The sequence below is a fragment of the Canis aureus genome, chromosome 32 (genome assembly GCF_053574225.1).
Source record: "Canis aureus isolate CA01 chromosome 32, VMU_Caureus_v.1.0, whole genome shotgun sequence".
NCBI lineage: Eukaryota > Metazoa > Chordata > Mammalia > Carnivora > Canidae > Canis > Canis aureus.
The window spans coordinates 7,310,081-7,330,647 of NC_135642.1; the positions used below are offsets into that span (position 1 = coordinate 7,310,081).

At 34.3% G+C, this 20,567-nt stretch overlaps 1 protein-coding gene across 2 annotated transcripts in view; it reads right to left on the minus strand.

Annotated features, from left to right (window-relative positions):
- AQR (aquarius intron-binding spliceosomal factor) overlaps positions 1–20,567 on the minus strand; it is a 99,497-nt gene that overhangs the window by 18,151 nt on the left and 60,779 nt on the right. For both annotated transcript variants that reach the window (XM_077880497.1, XM_077880498.1), the window contains 9 exons: positions 19,365–19,534; positions 15,961–16,202; positions 14,447–14,593; positions 13,358–13,427; positions 10,813–10,923; positions 8,448–8,557; positions 5,615–5,750; positions 3,053–3,262; positions 1,162–1,299 (listed from right to left, as the gene is read on the minus strand). In XM_077880497.1, the coding sequence (XP_077736623.1) occupies positions 1,162–1,299; positions 3,053–3,262; positions 5,615–5,750; positions 8,448–8,557; positions 10,813–10,923; positions 13,358–13,427; positions 14,447–14,593; positions 15,961–16,202; positions 19,365–19,534 (1,334 nt within the window). The remainder of the gene's footprint in view (positions 1–1,161; positions 1,300–3,052; positions 3,263–5,614; positions 5,751–8,447; positions 8,558–10,812; positions 10,924–13,357; positions 13,428–14,446; positions 14,594–15,960; positions 16,203–19,364; positions 19,535–20,567) is intronic.

Consider the following 20,567-nt stretch of genomic DNA (forward strand, 5'->3'; position numbering starts at 1 on the left):
ATATGATTTAATATCAAATACAAAGCATATTTTATATGTCAGCCCAAGAACAAAATATTTAGGCGAAAAGTTCTCACTGATAATTTGCAAAAGGGTAGGTTCACACCACTAACATAAGTTCACAGTACCTTTTAATAAATCATTGTGCTTGTGCTACCTTGCAACTGAGGAACCTTCCATCTAAGATAGCAACTACTCTATCACCTTGAACTTATTTAGCACTTACCTCCAGTGAGCTCACAACATTTAAAAATTGTCAGTCACTTTCATTAACAACAAATGCTTTACTAACTTTGAATTCAAACCAGCACACAAAGCCTATTTATTTATTTATTTATTTATTTATTTATTTTTTACAAAGCCTATTTTAAACAATGGATAAGCCAACTGCAGAGAAGTTAAATGATTTGCATTTAGGCCAATATCACTAGCAAAGTTATAAAGCAAATTCAAATTTACTGCTTTCTTATTACATTCCACTTTAAACAAGTCATAGGCTATCAGGCTATGGTACCCATTAGTTCTCCTGTCTTTATCATATGATGAAATCATTTTAACATCTCATTCTACCATCTAAATAAGAGTATTCCATATTCTTATATGGAAGGCTTTCCATCTACTGAATGGAACAAATAAGTGGGAGCGGATGTATCTTTAAAACATGAACAGAAAAAAAAAATAAATAAATAAATAAAACATGAACAGTGTAAGCATATAAATGTCTATAGGTGAATACGTGTGTCAAATGTTAGTTTTACAGCTTTTAGGTCTATTTGGAGGTTTTTTTAATATAGTGAATACAAATCAATTACCCTAGCAAATATTAGAATTTGGTGAGACAATCATTTAATTATAATGTTACTTAATGGACATATTACTGATAAGTAGACTTAGAAAAATCAGATTTAGAGGTTGCTAATCATATAAACATCAGAAGTTACCATCCCTTATTTGTCAGAAGAGACATTTTTAAGTAACTGTAGGTGTGAACATCAGTAACAGGTAAGCCAACCTTCAAGGGAAATGGCCTCGGTAAAGGAAAGAAAAGGAAAGGAAAATTTAAATTAGAAAAAAAATTTTTTAAAGAAAAGCAAGGGAAAGGAGAGAAAAGAAAGACATAACAGCTATGATGAACTGAGGAACTAAAATATAAGTTCCTACCTTGAAACCCAGCTTGACTAAATCATGTCGTTTTAAAGCAGCATGAGTACAAGTCATAGCAATGATTTTGGCTTCCTTCACCAAAAGGTACTTAGATCTGTCCAGTCCACTTCGAAGCAGTTCAGAAGCTCTGAATTCCTATGGGAGTGGGGGTCAGTGAGAGAGTATTTTAGGAAAATAAAAACACATCTCATGCATACATTCACACAATCCAGTTTATCAGACTTAATTCCTGATTAATATAAGTATATCATAAACTAACAAATTGTAATTTTGTTCATTATTAATTAGGTACTAATTGAGTTCATATAATAACTGATACTCAAGCTATAATTTGGACTGTTTTTTTTTTTTTTTTGTATAAAATACTGAGAGTATCAACAAGAATACTGAATAAAATATCTATTACCACAGTATCCTATTTTACTCAAGGTCCCTCCACAAAAACAGAAACTTTTTCAAGTATTCATAACAAAGGGAATTTAATGCAGGGGTCTGGTTTCAAAGGTACAAAGCAGTACAAAAGCCAGCCAGGGAATGGCTGAGGTAACCCAGAGATTAGCAAGAGCAGGAAGTCTGACCATTCCTAGATTAGGACAGATAAGGGAAAAGCGGCAGTGTTAATCAGAGCCCAGGGACTGGGGTACCAGAATAAACTAGAACAACAATCATAGCAAGCCAGGCCAACACAAACTGGAGCCATGGAAGAGATGAAACCCAAGGCAACTGATGGAGAAATATCCTAGTTTCTCTATTTCTGCCACATTTTTATTGGCTAAACCCACCCAGAAGTCAGCTGATATCGGAGGCCAGGAAATTAAACCAAAAAGGACCAACCCCACCTTTGAACATGGCATAGGATCCCCCACAGAGCAGGGCAGAATGGACAACAGATATTAAATGAAGAGCAAACAACCTCAAGCAGAGTATCTAGTATCAAGTTTTATAAATTCTGAACATTATATGTCATACTTGACATTTTTAAATTTTTCTTTTTTAAATAATTAAAACATGGCCAATACAGGAGAGGTACTCTGTTTAAATCTTTCCCCATGCCCTCCCAAGACAGCTATTATTAAAATGTTTTTATCCATTTACTTTATTAATCATAAACATATTCTAATATTTTTAGGGCTCTAAAATTTTATTTATTATTATACTATAAATTTATTATTCTTTACCTACCATCCATCCACCTACCCCCTATCCACACCATGCATCAATATTTACTGAACATATACTATGTGCCAGATACTCTTCTAGGAAGTAGAGATATTATCTTATCTAAAAGGTGCAAAACAAAATAGACAGTCATTGTCCCTTTTACCTGGAGTAATCCTAAATCATCTTACTGAGGAATCTGAGCCTGAATATGATCTCTTTTTGAGGCTGCTAAAGCAAACAATGTTTTCCACAGAGAATGAGAAAACTAGGAAGCAAGGGGTGGGGGTACTATAGGTCCTTGCTTCCAGATATATTCTTCTCTTCTTATTTTACCTTAATACTCAAGATAAATCAAACTGGCTAACAAAGCGACCACATGTTTTGTCACTGGTCAAAAGGCATGAAGAACTTAAAATAGCCATGTGGCAGTCTCAGATTCCAATTCAAAGAAATACTGTTGAATCTCTTGAGGGAAGCATTCCTTTCTTAAATTCTAAGACTTTTACACCAGAAAAGTCAGAATAAAGAGGATTCAATTTATATCTTATTTTTTACTCATTTTTTTAGCCAAAACTATAAATATTTTCAATAATCTCATTTAAAAGTAACAATCTAGTTTGTAAGATATGAATATTCCACATTTACTTCATTAAAAACAGAAAACCAACTAATCTTAAAGCCTTTAAAGAGTTAAAGCCAAGTTAAAAAAAACCCTGAGAATTCTTACCTCAAGCTGAGTGAAGATTTTCTTAATATGCCTAAAACATCCTTCAGCAATTTCCATATCTTCTTCATAAGTTCGTCCTTTAAAAATGGGTTGAGGGGCATTTGCAAAGTATTCATGAAAAGGGAAGAAAGTGGAGACTTCTGTAACATCTGGCAGCATATTACCTTTATTTTTCACTTTGCTGATATATTCTTCCCAACGAGACATGACCTATGAAAAAAAAGGGACTCAAAATTAAATTTCCCAGCTAATTATTGTTTTTAAATGCTAAAATAAAAAGAAATTTAATAAAAATAAGACCTAATAAATAAAGGGAAAGAAAAAGAAAAGCAATCCCTGACCTAACAGGACTATTTTTTTAATCCAAGTCACAGATTGCCCTTTTTTAAAAGAAAAAATGTTCTTTAATCAATATATAAAAAATACAAAAACTAGGAGTGCCTGGGTGGCTGTTAGATGTCTGACTCGGTTTTAGCTCAGGTCACGATCTCAAGGTTGTGAGATCCAGTTGGGCTCTGCGCTGAGTGTGGACTTTAAGGTTTTCTCTCTCAGGACACCTGAGTGGCTCGGTGGTTGAGCATCTGCCTTTGGCTCAGGGTGTGATCCCAGGGTCCTGGGATCGAGTCCTGCATCAGGTTCCCTGCAAGGAGTCTGCTTCTCCCTCTGCCTATGTCTCTGCCTCTCTTGGTCTCTCATGAATAAATGAATAAAATCTTCAAAAGAGAAAAAAAGATTTTCTCTCCTGCCCCCTTCCCCCCCCTGCCCACCATGCTCGCTCACTCTCTCTCTCAAAAAAATATATAAATAAAAATACAAATTTTTTAAAAGATTTATTCATGAGAGACACAGAGAGAGAGGCAGAGACACACGCAGAGGGAGAAGCAGGCTCCCCACAGGGAGTCCGATGTGGGACTTTAATCTGGGATCCCAGGATCAAGCCCTGAGCCAAAGGCAGACGCTCAACCACTGAGCCACTCAGGCGTTCCCAAAATACAAATAATTTATAAGTATATATAAACTGGAAAGAACCACAGGGTCATCTATGGGACTTTATCTCAGATATTTCAGATTCTCCATGTATACTCAGAACAGTATTACTGATGCTTACAAAATCAAGAATAAGTCTCTGGACAAAGAAATTTTTTTCCCCATTATTTCAGTTTTTCTCCATATACAGTAAGTCCCACTTTAGCAGCATTTTAGTAAATTCGATGCTAGCCAACCCTTCTCCCAGAAGGGTTTTTCCAATTCTCTTTAGTATATTTACAAAGCACTTCTGTTAATCTGAGTATATATTTGAAAGCTCATTTTAGGACTTTTGTGATACAGTTCAATTACTTTCTGATATGTTTTATTATGCCTCTACTGTGTGGTTCCTGCTTAATCTCAATTTTGGTAATTTTCCCAGTCACGGGTTTCCAGGTAGGTTCTTAGGCAGAACATCTAAGGGGCTAGAACGTGACAATTACCTTTTAAAATAACTTCCCAAAGTGATTCTTACATGTTGAAAATTATTGATCTATATTGTGAAGCTTCAAGTTTGTTTTTCCCAAATCGATTACTTAAGCCTCCACAAATTTATAAATTATTTCTCCTACTTTTAAAAGTAGTTTTCACTGGGAGCCTAGTGATTTTTATTTTGTGCCAAATATACATTTAGGCATGATCTTTACTCTATTAATCTAAGTTCTAAACTGCGTAAGTCTAATGAAGGTTACTTTGTATGATGATGTACATCTCGGTGTCACAAGAAACCATTAAATCTGCTCATTTTGAATGGATTGAACTGGTCTGTGTATCTACTTATGAGCATATATCTATTCTTTCATATACATTTAAAAATTTTAATGTTACCATTTGTACTTAAAATATACAAATAGCATGAATACAAAAAAAACTAAGTTATATAAAATTCTCCATTATATCATTATTCCTTAATCCACTTAAAATTATTAGTAAACCAACTGACTACTAAGGTTTATTTTTGTTCATTTTATTTAGTTTTCTATTTCTTAGTGGTTTTCACACCCAAAAATTAATCCTAACCAAAGCAAAAGCACACTTTTAAACTAAAGTCAAAAGAATTTTTAACCTAAACTCCTAACTCTGAAATTAGTTTTAAAACATAATTTTTTGTAAATTTGAAAGGAGAATATGTTTTTTCTTCATTAGTTGATATATATGAATAGAAGTAGGTACTTCTGTACTTTGCTACCACTGTACTGTGTAACTACTGGGTAGCTAGCATATTTAGTTATATTTCTACAGTAATGAAAACAAAAAGACTAGAAAAATTGTCAACAGCAAGGAAGAAAAAAGAAAAAACTTTAAAAAGAAGCAACATTTGCCTTTTAGTGAATGAATCATCAAGCAAAGCTATTTAGCTAAGAACTTCAAAAATAATAGGAATACAAACATTTAATATTCACAAATATAGCTTTGGCAGCAGCATACATTTTAATCTACTCAACAAAAAAAAAATCGCTTTCAAGAAGAGTTTCAAGAACTCATCCCAGTTTCCAACTGAAAACCATTATAATTTAAAAACTCTTAATCCCTTACCTGATATAAGAAGAAATAGCCTGCAGTTTCACAAGTATATGAAGCATCTCCTGGAACCCCTAGACTCTTTTGTAATCGTTTGACTTCTTCTAAAAGTTCTATTCTTCGAGCCAGGACATAATTAACTCTTCCATATCTAGAAATTTCAATTAAACAAAAAAAGCAAAATTATGTAATGAAGAGACTATTAAGGAAACTATCAGGAAAAACATTTAAGAAAATCATATTAATAGGGGTGCCTGGGTGCCTCAGTCAGTTAAGTAACAGATTCTTGGTTTCAGCTCAGGTCATGATCTCAAGGTCATGGAATCAGGCAGCTCAGGTCATGATCTCAAGGTCATGGAATCAGGCTCCCTGCTGGGCTCCATGCTCAGCATAAAGTCTGCTTGAGATTCTCCTTCCCTCTGTCACTGACTGCATTCTCTGGCTCTCTCTCTCTCTAAAATAAATAAATCTTAAAAAAAAATAATGAAAGGTATAAATGGCCAAAAGGGAAAAAAAAAAGAGTAAGAACCACTGTTTATATTTGATATAAGTGGTAGTTCTTGGATCAGTGTTGATCTGCAAACATATTAGTGGTCTGTGAGGAAGGAAAATCAACTGTATCACTAAATGTATCCTTTAATTCCTTTTTTTCACCCCCATAACATGACCTTCACAAAGAGGGAAATAGTACAGTGTATTCTGGTGCTACATCATCTCATCACAGACCATAATTTATAGATTGGCTGCTTTGAATAGCCCTGTTTTCCATTACCACAAAAGCAGATCAGTTCTCAAGGCTTCAAAAAGTAATTTTAAAATGTATTTGATCGTTCTTCATTGTCTCAGCATGTACTGTACCACCTGAACCTAGTAGGTTCACAAATATTTGCTGAATGAGTAAAAAAAACTGAAATCTGAAGATTACCTGGCTCAGAGGCATGTAATTAAGACACAAAGTATGGAATCTAAACTGGATCCCAAAGCCTGTATACTATTTCCACAATAATAAAGTGCCTTCAATAACAACCTTTTAACATTAAACAAAAATTAAAATAGTGTAAACACTGCTGCTGTTATATTTAAAGACTGGACAGAGAAGTCCCGTTTGTGTGAAACAGCAAGAATGATAGAGAATATAGGGTTATAAGACAGAGTCTATGTTTAAAGAATTTTCCAAATTAGAAGGATATAAACATTACAGCAGGTAACCTTTTTCTGTTTGTTAACCTAGAGTTTAATACTTTTTCTATGATCAACACTTTGGCAATGAGAAAAAAAATTGAGGATGTTTATAAAGAGTCTGTAATAAAATACCAAAATTCTTGTGACATAAGGTTAAATTTAAAAAGCAGGATACAATGGAACTTCATGTACTATTTAGTTGATTAGTCTGTAAATCTAAAACTATACTAGAAAAATAAAGTCTTAATTTAAAGAAGCAGTGTATGCAATTATAAACATAGCATGTTTACAGCTTGATCATTAAGACTAACAAAAAGTTGTTTTGTAGTAGTGGAATTATGGATGACTATTCTTTCTACTATCTCACAAGGTCTGAAAATTTTTCTTTAGGGAAAACAAGATTACTCTTATCATGAAATGATACTATTTTTCTTTTTAATTACAACAAAGGGAGAGAAATGAAAAGAATATGTCCAATTGAATAAGCACATACCTACTAATAAGACCTGGGGCTTGACTGTATCAGAAAGCAAAAAGTATTTTTTCTTTGGAAACTTGGGATTACCTGAAATCCTCTTTTAAGTTCTACTTCTGTTCTAGTATATTTTTTAAAAAACTATAAATTCTATTGCAGTGTAATTGTAACTACAGTATTTAGTATTCCATCAACACCTTTATGTTCATTGAATGTTGGATTATTAAATTTATTAAATTTTAGAGTCCAGCCCACTGTAAGTTTAATATGAGGAAATACTCATGGCAAAAATTCAAAGTAGTATCTCTGGCTAATCCAAAATTAAGCATCTAGAGCCTCAAATAACTTAATGTGTATTGTTGTTTGCCCTGTGACTTTTTAGAGGCTAAAAAATGTTTGGTGAGCTCTGTAATATAAGAACTCAAAATAGATGCAACATAATAATTTAATACTCTTTTAGCTCTTTTGTTGTCTATGATCAAATTAGTCAAAGGTCATGTTTAATAGCCAAAGGCTGTATTAATAAATATGTACAGCTGTTTGTTATGATTATTGTCTAAAATCATGCTTTAAAAATGGATTTAAATATAAATAAAGGAACTATTAGAAAGTTTGAAGGGAAAACTTAAAATATTAATAGAGGAAATTTGATTTGTAAAATTTTAGTCACTCTATTTCATGTAATGTCAAACATAAGTCCAGCTCAATGGCAATTAAGTAATATAGTAAGACTTACAACCCCAAAGCTTATACTACCGCTAATCTTCAATTGTTTCATTAAATGAATCAACTTCTTAATTGATACCTAAAATATGTGCAAATTAAATATTTGGATGAAATGTGGAAAAGAATCAGGTAAACTTGTACAGTTTGAGTTGGCATTCTTCAATAGAACAAATGGCAATCTGCACGATGAACAAGATAACGATGAACAAGATAACAATGAACAAGATAACTCTCTTTATAGAAATAACTGTATTCTTTAGGAAAAAATGGCATAAACACACAGAACTGGAGCTGAGGGAGATCATGACTAGACTTACGTCAACTAAAAGCAGGTTATGCTAGAACCTTTCAGAATCAAGTTGTATTATTCATGGCCCTTGTCTCTTGGTGTTTCTTTAATAAAGAAAAGGAGAAGGTTAAAAATTATTTTGTATATTATTTCAAAACTCATCCCCATTTGCTCACCTGCTGAAATCTTTCTCTGTTTCCAGCTCTTCTTCTCCATGACCAAGACGCAGGAGGTGGCGCTCGTCGATATCTAAAGCCATGATTTTCTCAAACAACTGGTTCAGGGCCTGGAAAGTAAGACAAAAAGGATGATGGTGAATTTTAATGAACCAGTAGCTCCTTAAAAGTAAGAAAAACCAATATTTAGAAGGATAAAAAAGAATGAGCATTGTCTAGTCAAGTAAGAATCAACTCCAAAACATAGAAACAAATCTTACATTAGGTCATTTACAATTTAAACAAAATACTGATTTTTGATAGTATTGCCTACTTATATTTAGCTAACTGGATAAGTGAAAACCATAAAAACCATCTAATTATTAAATCTTTGCTTCTAATTTATGAAAAAAAGAAAGGCTTTGGACCAGTTTCTATTTTCCCCAAATAGTAACAATTACTAAAATAATTAATGAACACTCCAAGATTTCACTCAATAGAATATCCACGGGTTGCAGAAAACTGAAATGTTTTTGTAGTTGGAGGACTCTCAGGCAGTGAATGTATAAGAATATATCTAAAAGACCAGAGTGGAAAGATGCAGTGCATCATTTAAATCTTAGGCTGATTGTCTAAAGTACTCTATACAACAATGAGCAGAGCACTCATTTATTAAAAACTATTCTAAAAAAAAAAAAACTATTCTAGGGCAGCCTGGGTGGCTCAGTGGTTTAGCACTGCCTTCGGCCCAGGGCGTGAGCCTGGAGACCCAGAAATCAAGTCCCATATTGGGCTCTCTGCATGGAGCCTGCTTTTCCCTCTCCCTGTGTCTCTGCCTCTCTCTCTCTCTGTGTGTGTGTGTGTCTCTGATGAATACATAAATAAAATCTTTTTTTTTTAAACTATTCTGATGGAAGCCATCTAGAAGTCACGTTTTTCTACTTATGAAATGTTCATATTTAGGATTCCCTTAAATCCTAGTATTAAGTATCTGAACATCTGCAGTTACAATGTTTTGAGAAAGGCACAAGTTTCCTAGTATGGAAAGATATACTAATAAAGACATCATTTAAAAATCAGCCAAACAGCTCTTTTAATTTATCATCAATCTAATCCCTCCCATGAAATCAACATCCAGTCTTATAAATATCCAGGTTATATAATGTAAAAACAGATACCCTTTGCTATCAAAATTCTAGCAATTAGAGCTCAAAAACTGAAGAAATTAAAATAAATTTTCAGAAAAAAATTCCCCTCTATCCAAACTCTTGATGCTCCCATCCAAACCTGGGATTCAATGGATCAGACCACCTGGCATTACTCACTATCCAAACTCAGGAATCACAAAGATTTAGAGAACAAAAAAATACTCTCACACTGCACTCTCAGAAAAAACTGTAAGGCTTCATTATGAATTAAAGGAATAATGAAGAACTATTTGCAGGAAGTATGTAAATGAAGATCTGACAAATGAAATAAACATAAAAAGGAACAAATCAATAATTTAAATCACTGAGGATGATATGATTATCAAGGATCATTCAATAGCAAACAATGAAGTCTTTGGTTATATTTGTAAAACAATCTTCTCTGTAATTGTACTATACAAATCAATCATATATAGAAGATTCTACAGAAAGTCATTATCAAGTTATGACAAAACTTACTAAAAATACTATGCTAAAACAACAAATGAATTATTCTTTATTCATTTTAAGAATCTGGAAAAGGGGAATTCCTGGGTGGCTCAGCGGTTGAGTGTCTGCCTTCGTCTCAGGGCATGATCCTGGGATCTGGAATCAAGTCCCACATCAGGCTCCTTCCTACACGGAGCCTCCCTCTGTCTGTGTCTCTGCCTCTCTCTCTGTGTCTCTCATGAATAAATGAAATCTTAGGAAAAAAAAAAAAAGAATCTGGAAATAGGTAAGATTATTACAGACTAAATTTTACTAAATAGAAGAAAAAAGGCCTTTAAGTAATTTGTTTCTTTTATTAAGATAAAGCCTCAATCTTCTCCCCTACACAATTTTAGTATTCTGTATAATAATGTCACCATTACATTACAGTGGAGGGGGAGCAATTTAGTTTAATCCAAGTATTTGATCATATATCTAAGTATTCTTAGCTTTCCCACATTTTGACCCTCTCCATTAGAAATAAAAAACTGTTTTTATATTTTCCTAATATGTCTGGTCATAACCTGTTAACAATCCAAGAGTAACTCAATAGCAAACACTATACTCATCAGCCTTTCAGTATTCTGTTGTACCTATGATCACGTTATTGTACAAGCAGAAATCTCCACTGTGCTTTAATTTATTCCCCTCTCCTTTATCTCCCCTATAGTTCATCTTACATATATGTGTGCACATGAACACATTCTTACTTGATTAGAGTGAGTAACAATCAGAGTCCTCTGCTCTGGGAAATTATGGTAGATGTTGGATATAATTTGGACTGCAACATCTGTTTTTCCAGTACCTGGTGGACCCACAACCTAAAAAGGAGATGAACACATATCAAAATACTAAGTTATCACATTGTTAGAAAATGGACATTCTAAAACTGAAAGATAAATGTAAAAAATTGTTGATAAGTTCAATAACAGAATGGACAAGACAGTTAATCTGAAGACAGAACAATAGAAACCACCCAATCTAAAAAATAAGCAGAAAGAAAAGACTGAAAACAAATGAATAAATAGTCTCATGAATCTATGGGGTAATACTAAAAGATCTAATATTTATGTTACTGAAGTCTTAGAACAAAAGGAAAAAGTTTATGGTATAGAAAAAAATATACGAAGAAATAATGGCTGAAAACGTCTAAAATCTGGCAAAATACTTAAATCTACAGACTCAGGAAGTTCAGCAAACTCCAAACAGATTAATCCCAAAGAAATTCAAGTCCAGAGACATCATAATCAAATATCTAAAAAAATTCTTAATAGCAACCAGAAAAAAAATGATACATTACATACAGCAAAAGGATATTTCAAATGACTGTGGGTTTCTCTCAGAAACCATAGAAGCCAAAAGGAAGTGAAGTAACATTTTAAATTGTTTCAAGAACTCTGTAGAATTCTATGTCCAGTGAAAATATCTTTAAAGAATGAAGATGATTTAGAGACTTTCTTATATGAAGAAAAACAAAGATATTTCATTGTTAGCAGACCTACTGTTAAAAGTGGTATAAGAGTTCTTCAGGCAGAAAGGAAGTGACATCAGAGGAAACTTAAACTATTAGGAATGAACGATAAATGGCAAATTTACAACTCTTTTCCCCTAGAGTTCTTTAAAATGTTTGACTTTTTGGGGTGTGTGGATGGCTCAGTTAGTTGAGCGTCCAACTCTTGATTTCAGCTCAGGAGATGATCTCAGAATTTTGAGATCAAGCCCTACGTTAGGCTCCACACTCAGCGCAGAGTCTGCTTGAAATTCTTTCTCCCTTTCCTCTACCCCTCCCTATCTTCATGTGTAAATGTGTGCTTTCCCTCTCTCAAATAAATAAATTTAAAAACTTGTTTGACTTTCTAACATTGCCTGACAGTATTTCCAATGTATGTAGATAGAAAAGAACGTAAGTGATAAATTAAAATGAAATATTAAAAACTAAATAACATAAAAGAAGGGAAAAACAAAAAAAGCTACACAAAGGGAACAAACATAAAATAAATAATAAAATGGGAGGCCTAAATCTAAACACATCAATTGCATTCAATGTAAATGGTCTAAACACACCAATTAAAAGATACTGTCAGAGCGAAGAAAATGGCATACCTCAACCATAAGCGGTTTACAAGAAGTTCGCTTCAAACATTAATAGATAGGTCAGAAATAAAATAATGGGAAAAGACATACCACACAACACTAATCAAAAGAAAACTGTAGTTGCTATTATTAACATCAAAGTACATTTCAGAACAAAAAGAATTACCAGTGATGAAGACATTACATAATAATATATGCATTAATTCACCAAGAAGACATAACAACCTTGAATGTTTATGTATCTATTCATAAAGCTTTAGAAACCATGAAGCACAAATTGAAAGAAATGAAAGGAGAAACAAATATATATGTAGTTGTAGTTGTAGACTTCAATACTCCTCTTTCAGTAATCAACAGAAATAGTAACTGGAATATCAGCAAGGACAGAGAAATACTGAACCAAATGAATCTGACATATATAGGACACTCCACCCCAAACAACAGAATAAACATTCTTTTTACGTGCACATGAAATATTCACCAAGAGAGATCATATCCTGGACCACAAAACAAACTTGAGCATATTAAAAAAATAAAAATTGAAATCATACAAAGTATCTTTTCCGACCATAAACAACTTAGACCAGAAATTAGTAACTGAATTTTTTTTAAAAGATTTTATTTATTTATACATGAGAGACACAGGCAAAGGGAGAAGCAGGCTCCTTCAGGGGAGGCTGATGTGGGACTCCATCCCAGGATCCTGGGATCACGCCCCCGAGTCAAAGGCAGATGCTCAACCACTCAGCCACCCAGGTGTCCCAATAAGTGGAAGATTAACAAAGAGTCTCTAAATACTTGGAAACAAAACACACCTTTAAATCAGTCGTCAGCAGGCTTTATCTGTAAAAGCCCAGCAAATAAACATTTCAGGCTTTGCAGGCCATATGATCTCTGTTGCAAGTATTTAACTCTGTTGTTACAGAACAAAACTGGACAGAGGTAATTCATAACCAAATAGGCATAGCTATATCCCAATAAAACTTTATTTATGAACACTGAAATGAGCAGTAAGCAAAATCTCACATAATGCCACAATGACCTATAAACATTTAAATTCAGTTGGATTTTTGTGGTTCAAATATACTCTAAACATGTGAGGCCTACTTCTTGTCTGAATCCATGTAAAAACATGTGTATGTGTAACAATAATTCTCTTACCATAGTTAGCCCAGGCTGCATTCCAGCACGGATAGCTTCTATCTGTGTGTGAGTGAACTGAATTGTATTACTGGAAATAAGAGTAAATAAAAAGTTAGTTAAAAACACCGATGAACATTTGCTAAAAATTTAAACAATGAATGGAGGTCTAAATGCCTCCTCTGTATATGCCTCTGTTCTCCCAATCTCTTCTTCACCCTACCCCAGCGCTTTGGTGTGTGTGTGTGTGTGTGTGTGTGTGTGTGTGTGTGTTAAGTTTGCATGTGCATGTATATGGTAAAACAAAATACAAAAAAACATGAGATCCTACCCTCTTTAAAAAAAAAAAAAAAGACTTTATTTATTTATTCATGAGAGACACACAGAGAGAGGCAGAGACATGGGCAGAGAGAGAAGCAGGCTCCTTGCAAGAAGCCCAATGCAGGACTTGATCCCGGATCCCAGGATCATTCCCTGAGCCGAAGGCAGACACTCAACCGCTGAGCTACCCAGGTGTCTCCCTCTTAACAAATTTTAACTGCACAGTAAATACAGGAGTGTTAACTATAAGAACAATGTTGGGTAGCAAATCTCCAGTACTTCTACATCTTAAAGACTGAACCAATCTCTGATGAATTATTTCCTTTACCTCTATACTGACTAACTAAAATGGAATGAATCTTATGGAAAGCAAAGACTACAGTTATTTTTCAATATACTTAGGCAATCCTATATTTCACTTGGAATGCCAAAATTCTAGTTCCTAATCTAATACCGAATATAATGCTACTTTTCTTGTCATGGCACACACGCATGAGAGTAGCTGCTACATGTAACACATGGTCAGGAACTAAGAACACTGTGCTCAAATTAAGGTAGCCCTCTAATGTTTTTTTCTCATAGTACCTAAAAATGTTTATTTTGGAAATATGACTACACAATGCCCAAAAATGTTTCAACTATTCAGCTGACAGAATACAAGGAAAGAGGGTCAAGAAACAGAAGTTTCCTGGGGTTTCTAAAGGATCAGTAAATTTGAAATGAATTATTATTAATCCAAAATAGCAAACTATTATTCATCATACCAAATAATATAGACAGTAAAATTACCGTTTGGGTTGGTTGTAAGGATAAGGACCCCTATTAGGAATGACATGAGGTTCAACAATTAAGGTTTTTGCCTCTTCAGTATCTTCATCTTCACCATCTACATCTTTCCTTTTCTTCCCTTTTCCGCTCCTTACTGGAAAAGTTATTCTACAAAACCAAAATCTTTGTTCATTTTTTACAATTAACAACATTTACCAAGCATCTACCATGTGCATGACATTGTATGGAAGATAATCAGAGCAGAAAGAAACATTTATGGCTTAAAGGAACTATCTGTATATACATCCTGAAAAAAAGTAGACTTAAAAGCACTACAATGTATATAAATGGTGTTCAGATTAGAAGTCAATTGATTAAGGGAGAATCAAAGAAGGAGCATTTATATAATTATATCCATGCGCTATAAAGTGCTTTATACATCGTCACTCCTTAAATCAGAAAAGGCTTCATGGGAGAGATGGCATCAAAGATGAGTTTCAAAGAACTTAAACATACAAGCATGGTAGGGAAGATATTCTGGGAAGACGTAAGACTAAGGTTCAAGTGCAAGTGGTCAGTTTTGCCACAGTGGATACAACAGAGAAAATAAGGCTAACAAGACAGGCTGGAGCCCTGTTATGACACTCTCAGAATACCAAGCCTTTAAGGCAGAAGTTCTCAGCTTGGGGTTAGGACACCTCAGGAGGTGATTCCTCCTAGGTGCCTGGGAGAGTCAAGGAATACATTAAAATTAAACTTAAAAAAAAAAAAAAAGAATTCTCTCTGTGCACTTCTTCCATGTAATAGAATTCAGAAAAGAATAGTGAGTTGCTTCAGGTACTTTATTCCATTTCTACTAAAAAAAAAATTTTTTTAAAGATTTATTTATTTATTCATGAGAGACACAGAGGGAGAGAGGCAGAAGACACAGGCAGAGGGAGTAGCAGGCTCCTCGCAGGGAACTTGATGCGAGACTTGATTCCAGATTCCAGGGTCACACCCTGAGCCAAAGGCAGAGGCTCAACTGCTGAACCACCCAGGCATCCCTCTACTCAAAATTAAAACCAAAGCTCCTTTAACATGAGATATAACTACATTGTGAATATTTAACATTTGTGTAAGTAAGCAAGCAAGCTTAAAAAGAAAAATATAATTTTTTCCTGAAAACTAAAGAAATTTAACATTCCATGACTATGTCCACTAATTAGGAAATATACCAGATTATACATAATATACAAAGACATATTTCTTTAGTCACATTCTATAAATATGTTTATGTAATACTCTTCCGACAAGTATATATACAGATCCCTTATTAGATGTGAGGCTACTTTTATTATGGTCATAAAAATGTTTTATGCACTAAGAATTTAGGAACAGAGTCAAATAAAATAAGTTTATCCCAGTCATTATATGGTGAAGGTAAAGACTGCTCAAACAAAATCACAATATTCAAAGCTCTAGCTATAGTCCTATGGCCTAGTTCACACTGGCTACAGAAAGCTTGAAAGGAGTACAGCCAGTTCTGACTTTACCTGAAAGGGGGTATCTGTAGAGCTGGGTCATCCACAGTTACTTTAACATTATGACCAGGAAAGCTGGTTTTTAAATGCTCAATGGAAAGAAATGTATCATTGAAATCAAGAGTGGCAATCTGATTGGGCATTTTTGAATAATGTGCACTACTTGGATCTCCATAACCTAAAATGATGTCATGCAGCCAGTCAGGTACCACGCAATCAGTATTCATCAGGTTCCTGATGGTCTCCAGCACAGCCTGTCAGTGAAAAGACAGAAAAGGGTTGTGTCAAGAAGCCATCTCAAACATTTGCACTTCAATGGAACGCAGAGTTAGCTGCACTAATCCAGAATTCCCAAGTGTTTCAGAGCAAGAAGCTATTTTCTGCTGACAGGTGCTTGGCTAGACTGAATCAACAGTTATATTTTCAGCTGATACCATACACTGAGTTAAACAAAAGACCAAACTTAGCAAGGACAGTTTATCCGTTAGGAGTTCATTTAGAGAGAATGTCATAAATGAGTTCATCACTTGACTCCTGTTGTGTAGAATGAAAATCAGATCAGGATTACACAAGAAGAAAATATTATAGAATAAAACCATGAAGAGGATGCTTCCTCTTAGAAATTCACTGAGTTTTCTCTTTTTATATTCCATAGTTCCTCAATGCTAAGATGACACACAAGCAGAAGCATGTTAACATATGCCTCAATTGTGAAACATAATTTAAAAATATTAAAATTAACACTCTTAGAAAAAAGTCATAAATAAAAATGAAGTAGACAAAATGATAAAAGTGAAATGTCAAATAATTTTCAGAATGAAACATTCTACAATAAATAGTCATTAGAGTAGTTAACATACATTGTCAAAATTCCAAAGTTAAGGCAAGCTCTCAGACTTTCCAATAATTACTTTGACTAAGTGATCTATGCCATATATGGAAACCAGAAGGCTAGGCTATTAATTACTAAGAATAAAATAATCAAACCAGCCATGTTTATAACATAAATGCTATACACTCCAACAGGATAACAAAGTAAGAGGACAGTGCATGTTAATCACACTCTCCTCACATCACCTTCTGTTTATCATTTGTCTAATTCCCACTAGAATATCATTTCCATGAGAGCAGGGATCTAGAAGTTTGACTATGAGATGAATATATCATCGGATGGACAGATAAATGAGTATGTTTACATAATAATAGGTAAGACAAGTGCTCTACTCCCTAAGAAAATGAAAATTTTAGTAGGGAGATGATATATGTCCTCAGCAATGACACAAAGCAGCAGAATATGGTAAACAATACATTTCAACTTAGCTGAAAGCAAAGGATCTGCAAAGGAGCTTTGGTTTATTTCATCATTAATGGAAAGTCAGAAATGTTTTGAGAAGCTGACTGAAATGATCAGTGGAGGCAATATGAAAAACAGGTGACTGACGAGGACAGAGATAGGGGTAGGGCAGAGGAAACTATTCAGGCAAGAAATAAAATATCCAGGTAAGAACAGGCTGTACGAATTGGAAAAGAGAGAAAGAAATAAGGGATGCTGCCTGAGTATATAGTGAAATACCAAAGACACCAAAAGAGCATTCATCCTTTCCCAAACACAGCAGAATTCATCACTGCCCCTTGTTTCTTGGATGGGAATCTGAATGCCTCTTTTGACTTCCCATGATACTTTTTTGTTATTGTTTCTTAAAGTTTATTTTTTTAATAGTCTTCACACCCAGCACAGGGCTTGAACTCATGACCATGAGTCACATTGCTATTCTGACTGAGCCAGCCGAATACCTCTTCCATGACACTTTTACCTGCATTCTTCTGATGACTTTTGGCAACTTCTAACATTTCATGGCAGTTATTTGTTAATATTTTTAACTTCCCTTATTACTAGTCTAAACTCTTTAAAAATACAAGCTGTGTCTTACTCATCTTTACTGGCTCCACACAACTTAGCATAATGTCAGACACACAGTGGGTATTAAATAAAATGGTCAAATGAATGAACATAAGGAACTTTTTTCATTTTTAGTAAAGTGACTGAAATTCAATTTACTGAAAAACAAAACAGAGACAAACAAAAGAGAGACCTTACCCTCACAGACCTGCATTCTAATGTGAAGTCAGATAAATAACAAATACATAGTCATCAGGTATAATAAAGATTGTGATGAAAAATAAAGACAATCCACTTAGGAGTTAATATCTAAGCAAAGCTGACATTATACAGTAAGGGAGCGAACCATGTAAATACCTGGGAGGAAGACTGTGTTGGTAGAGGGAACACCATGGACAAAGGCTTGGATTTTTAAAGGACAGCAAAAAGGTCAGCACATCTGGCATGGAGTGAATCAGGGAAAGGGAAAATGATGTTGAGAGAGGTGGCCAGAGGACAGATAATGAAGGAGCCTTTTGGGTTATGAGAAAAATTTTCTACTGTGAGATGGGAAATCATTAAAGACTGTTCAACAGGGGGACCAAGGCATAATTTATATTCAGTCACTCTGTCACTCTGTGGAGACTAGCAGAAGGGGAAGAGCAGTCGAGAATGGAAGCAGGGATGTGAGAGATGATGGTGTCTTGAATGGGGTGTCAGTGGAGGTGGTGAGCTAACCAGACTGACTGACAGACTGGAGGTACAGTAAGACAAAAAGAAATCAAGAGTACTTCCACTGTTTTTTCTTCAACAATAGGGTAAAATGGGCAAATAAATCCCTTTGTATATGAAGTCTTCTTTTTTTAATCACAAAAACAGGCAAAAAAAAAAAAAAAGATAATAAACTGATAATGTACAGGAGGGGGGAGAGAAAGACATGTATTTGCAGAAGGTAGTAACACCAAATGTTAAAACCATTCCATGTTTACATTTTATAATATAGTTTCAAATAATTTTTAAAAAATCTTCTTTTATCAAAACTCCTTAGCTCATTGTTATAAAAGTAAAATTCTGTAGCCCCCAAACCTCCCTTTTCCTGCCAATGAGTAAAACACATTATATCATAAAGTAATTCAGAGCTCTGAGGTTTCACATCTGTATTCATAAAGTGATTTGGAAGTACACTTTCTTTTGATTTAAAAAAGAACTCCCAGTAGACAAATAAGCAGTTTTCTTTGCTTTATACTGGCTATCCTGAGCATTTAATTGACAAAAAGCAATGAAAGAGACTGACCTGGATTAATTTATATTGTAAGTTTCTAAACTCATCAAATGACAACATGTAGACTAAATATAAAAGCCAAAGAAAATTTATTAAGCTTATTTTAAGAAAATAAGAGAATTGTTTAGAATCAGAATAAAAGCAATGATCATTTTCTTAACAAAACATTCTTTTACCTAGAATCTATGTATTTATGTTTTAGAAGTTATTCAAATTGGACATGGTACATTTATAGTTATATAGCCTAAAAATTACCTTAAAGTTATTTTCCTTTGGTTTTCTCCTCATTATGATATTGAAAGTTTCATACACATCTTCTGCTCCATTTTGTATAGTATTGGTCATATCTTGTTGATACTGGTTTGGGTCCAAGAACACTCTAAATGTCCTTGACTCTCCTCTAAGATTGGGTCTTGGCTCAGGTCCTAGACATTTTGAGGAAGTCTGATAAGTGAAACATGTACTTTTCAAGTACTGAAGTTAGCAATATTCCTTTTCTAGAAATGATGAATAAACTGTCCACATCGAACTCCAGTCATTCCCTAACTAGAAAGTTATCTACTCATTTCAAATGCCTAGAAGCTGAAAATATCTTCTCCTTTCCCTAAATTCTTACTATTTTTTTTTCCCAGAACAGTCATGTAATGTTTATGATGCAATGCCATGGACTGCAATTATCTGTATATGTCCTCAACCAAACTAAAAGCCTTGGAAGTCAAACAACTTTACTTCTGTTAGTTACTCATAGCTCCATTACTGCCTTACATATAGTAAGCACTTGACTGATCACCAGTGTGAATGGAAATTTTATATACTAATGGCTGAAAGGTCAGAGCCCTCTAACTCTGGTCCCAATATATGGCCATATGTTTACTCCATCTTTCCCATCTTCTTTTATTACCAGCACTTTTAGCAGTGGTGCAATCTTAAAATCAGAGGTAGAAATTAATTCAAGTTCTGAGAGAAGTTTCATAAACAAATTGGAAAATAAGCACTGGACATAGATAGATGTACTTGTAATTTAACTGTAAGTATGACAAAAAAGGATAACAGAAAGAATTTCAAAGAAAAGTCATTGATTAAGCCTAAGAAATCAAAGAGCTGACAGTTCTGTAAGGTGGTATTTCTAATGGGGTGATGTCTGCATGTTAGGTATGACAATTCCTTTTATGAGGCAATTCTGTTTAAACTGCCCTTTTAAATTTTTTTGTGAGAGAGCGAGCGGAGTGGGTGGGAGAAGGGCAGAGAGACAGGGAGAGAAGAGAATCTTAAGCACGTGCTCTGTGCTCAGCACAGAGCCTGATGTGGGGCTTGATTTTACAACCCTGAGATCATGACCTGAGTCGAAATCAAGAGTCTGATGCCTAACTGAACCACCCAAGCACCCCAAGGTAGCTCTGTTTCAATGTTTAGCATCCCTAGGTGTCATCCATCAAATGCTAATAGCTCACCAACCCT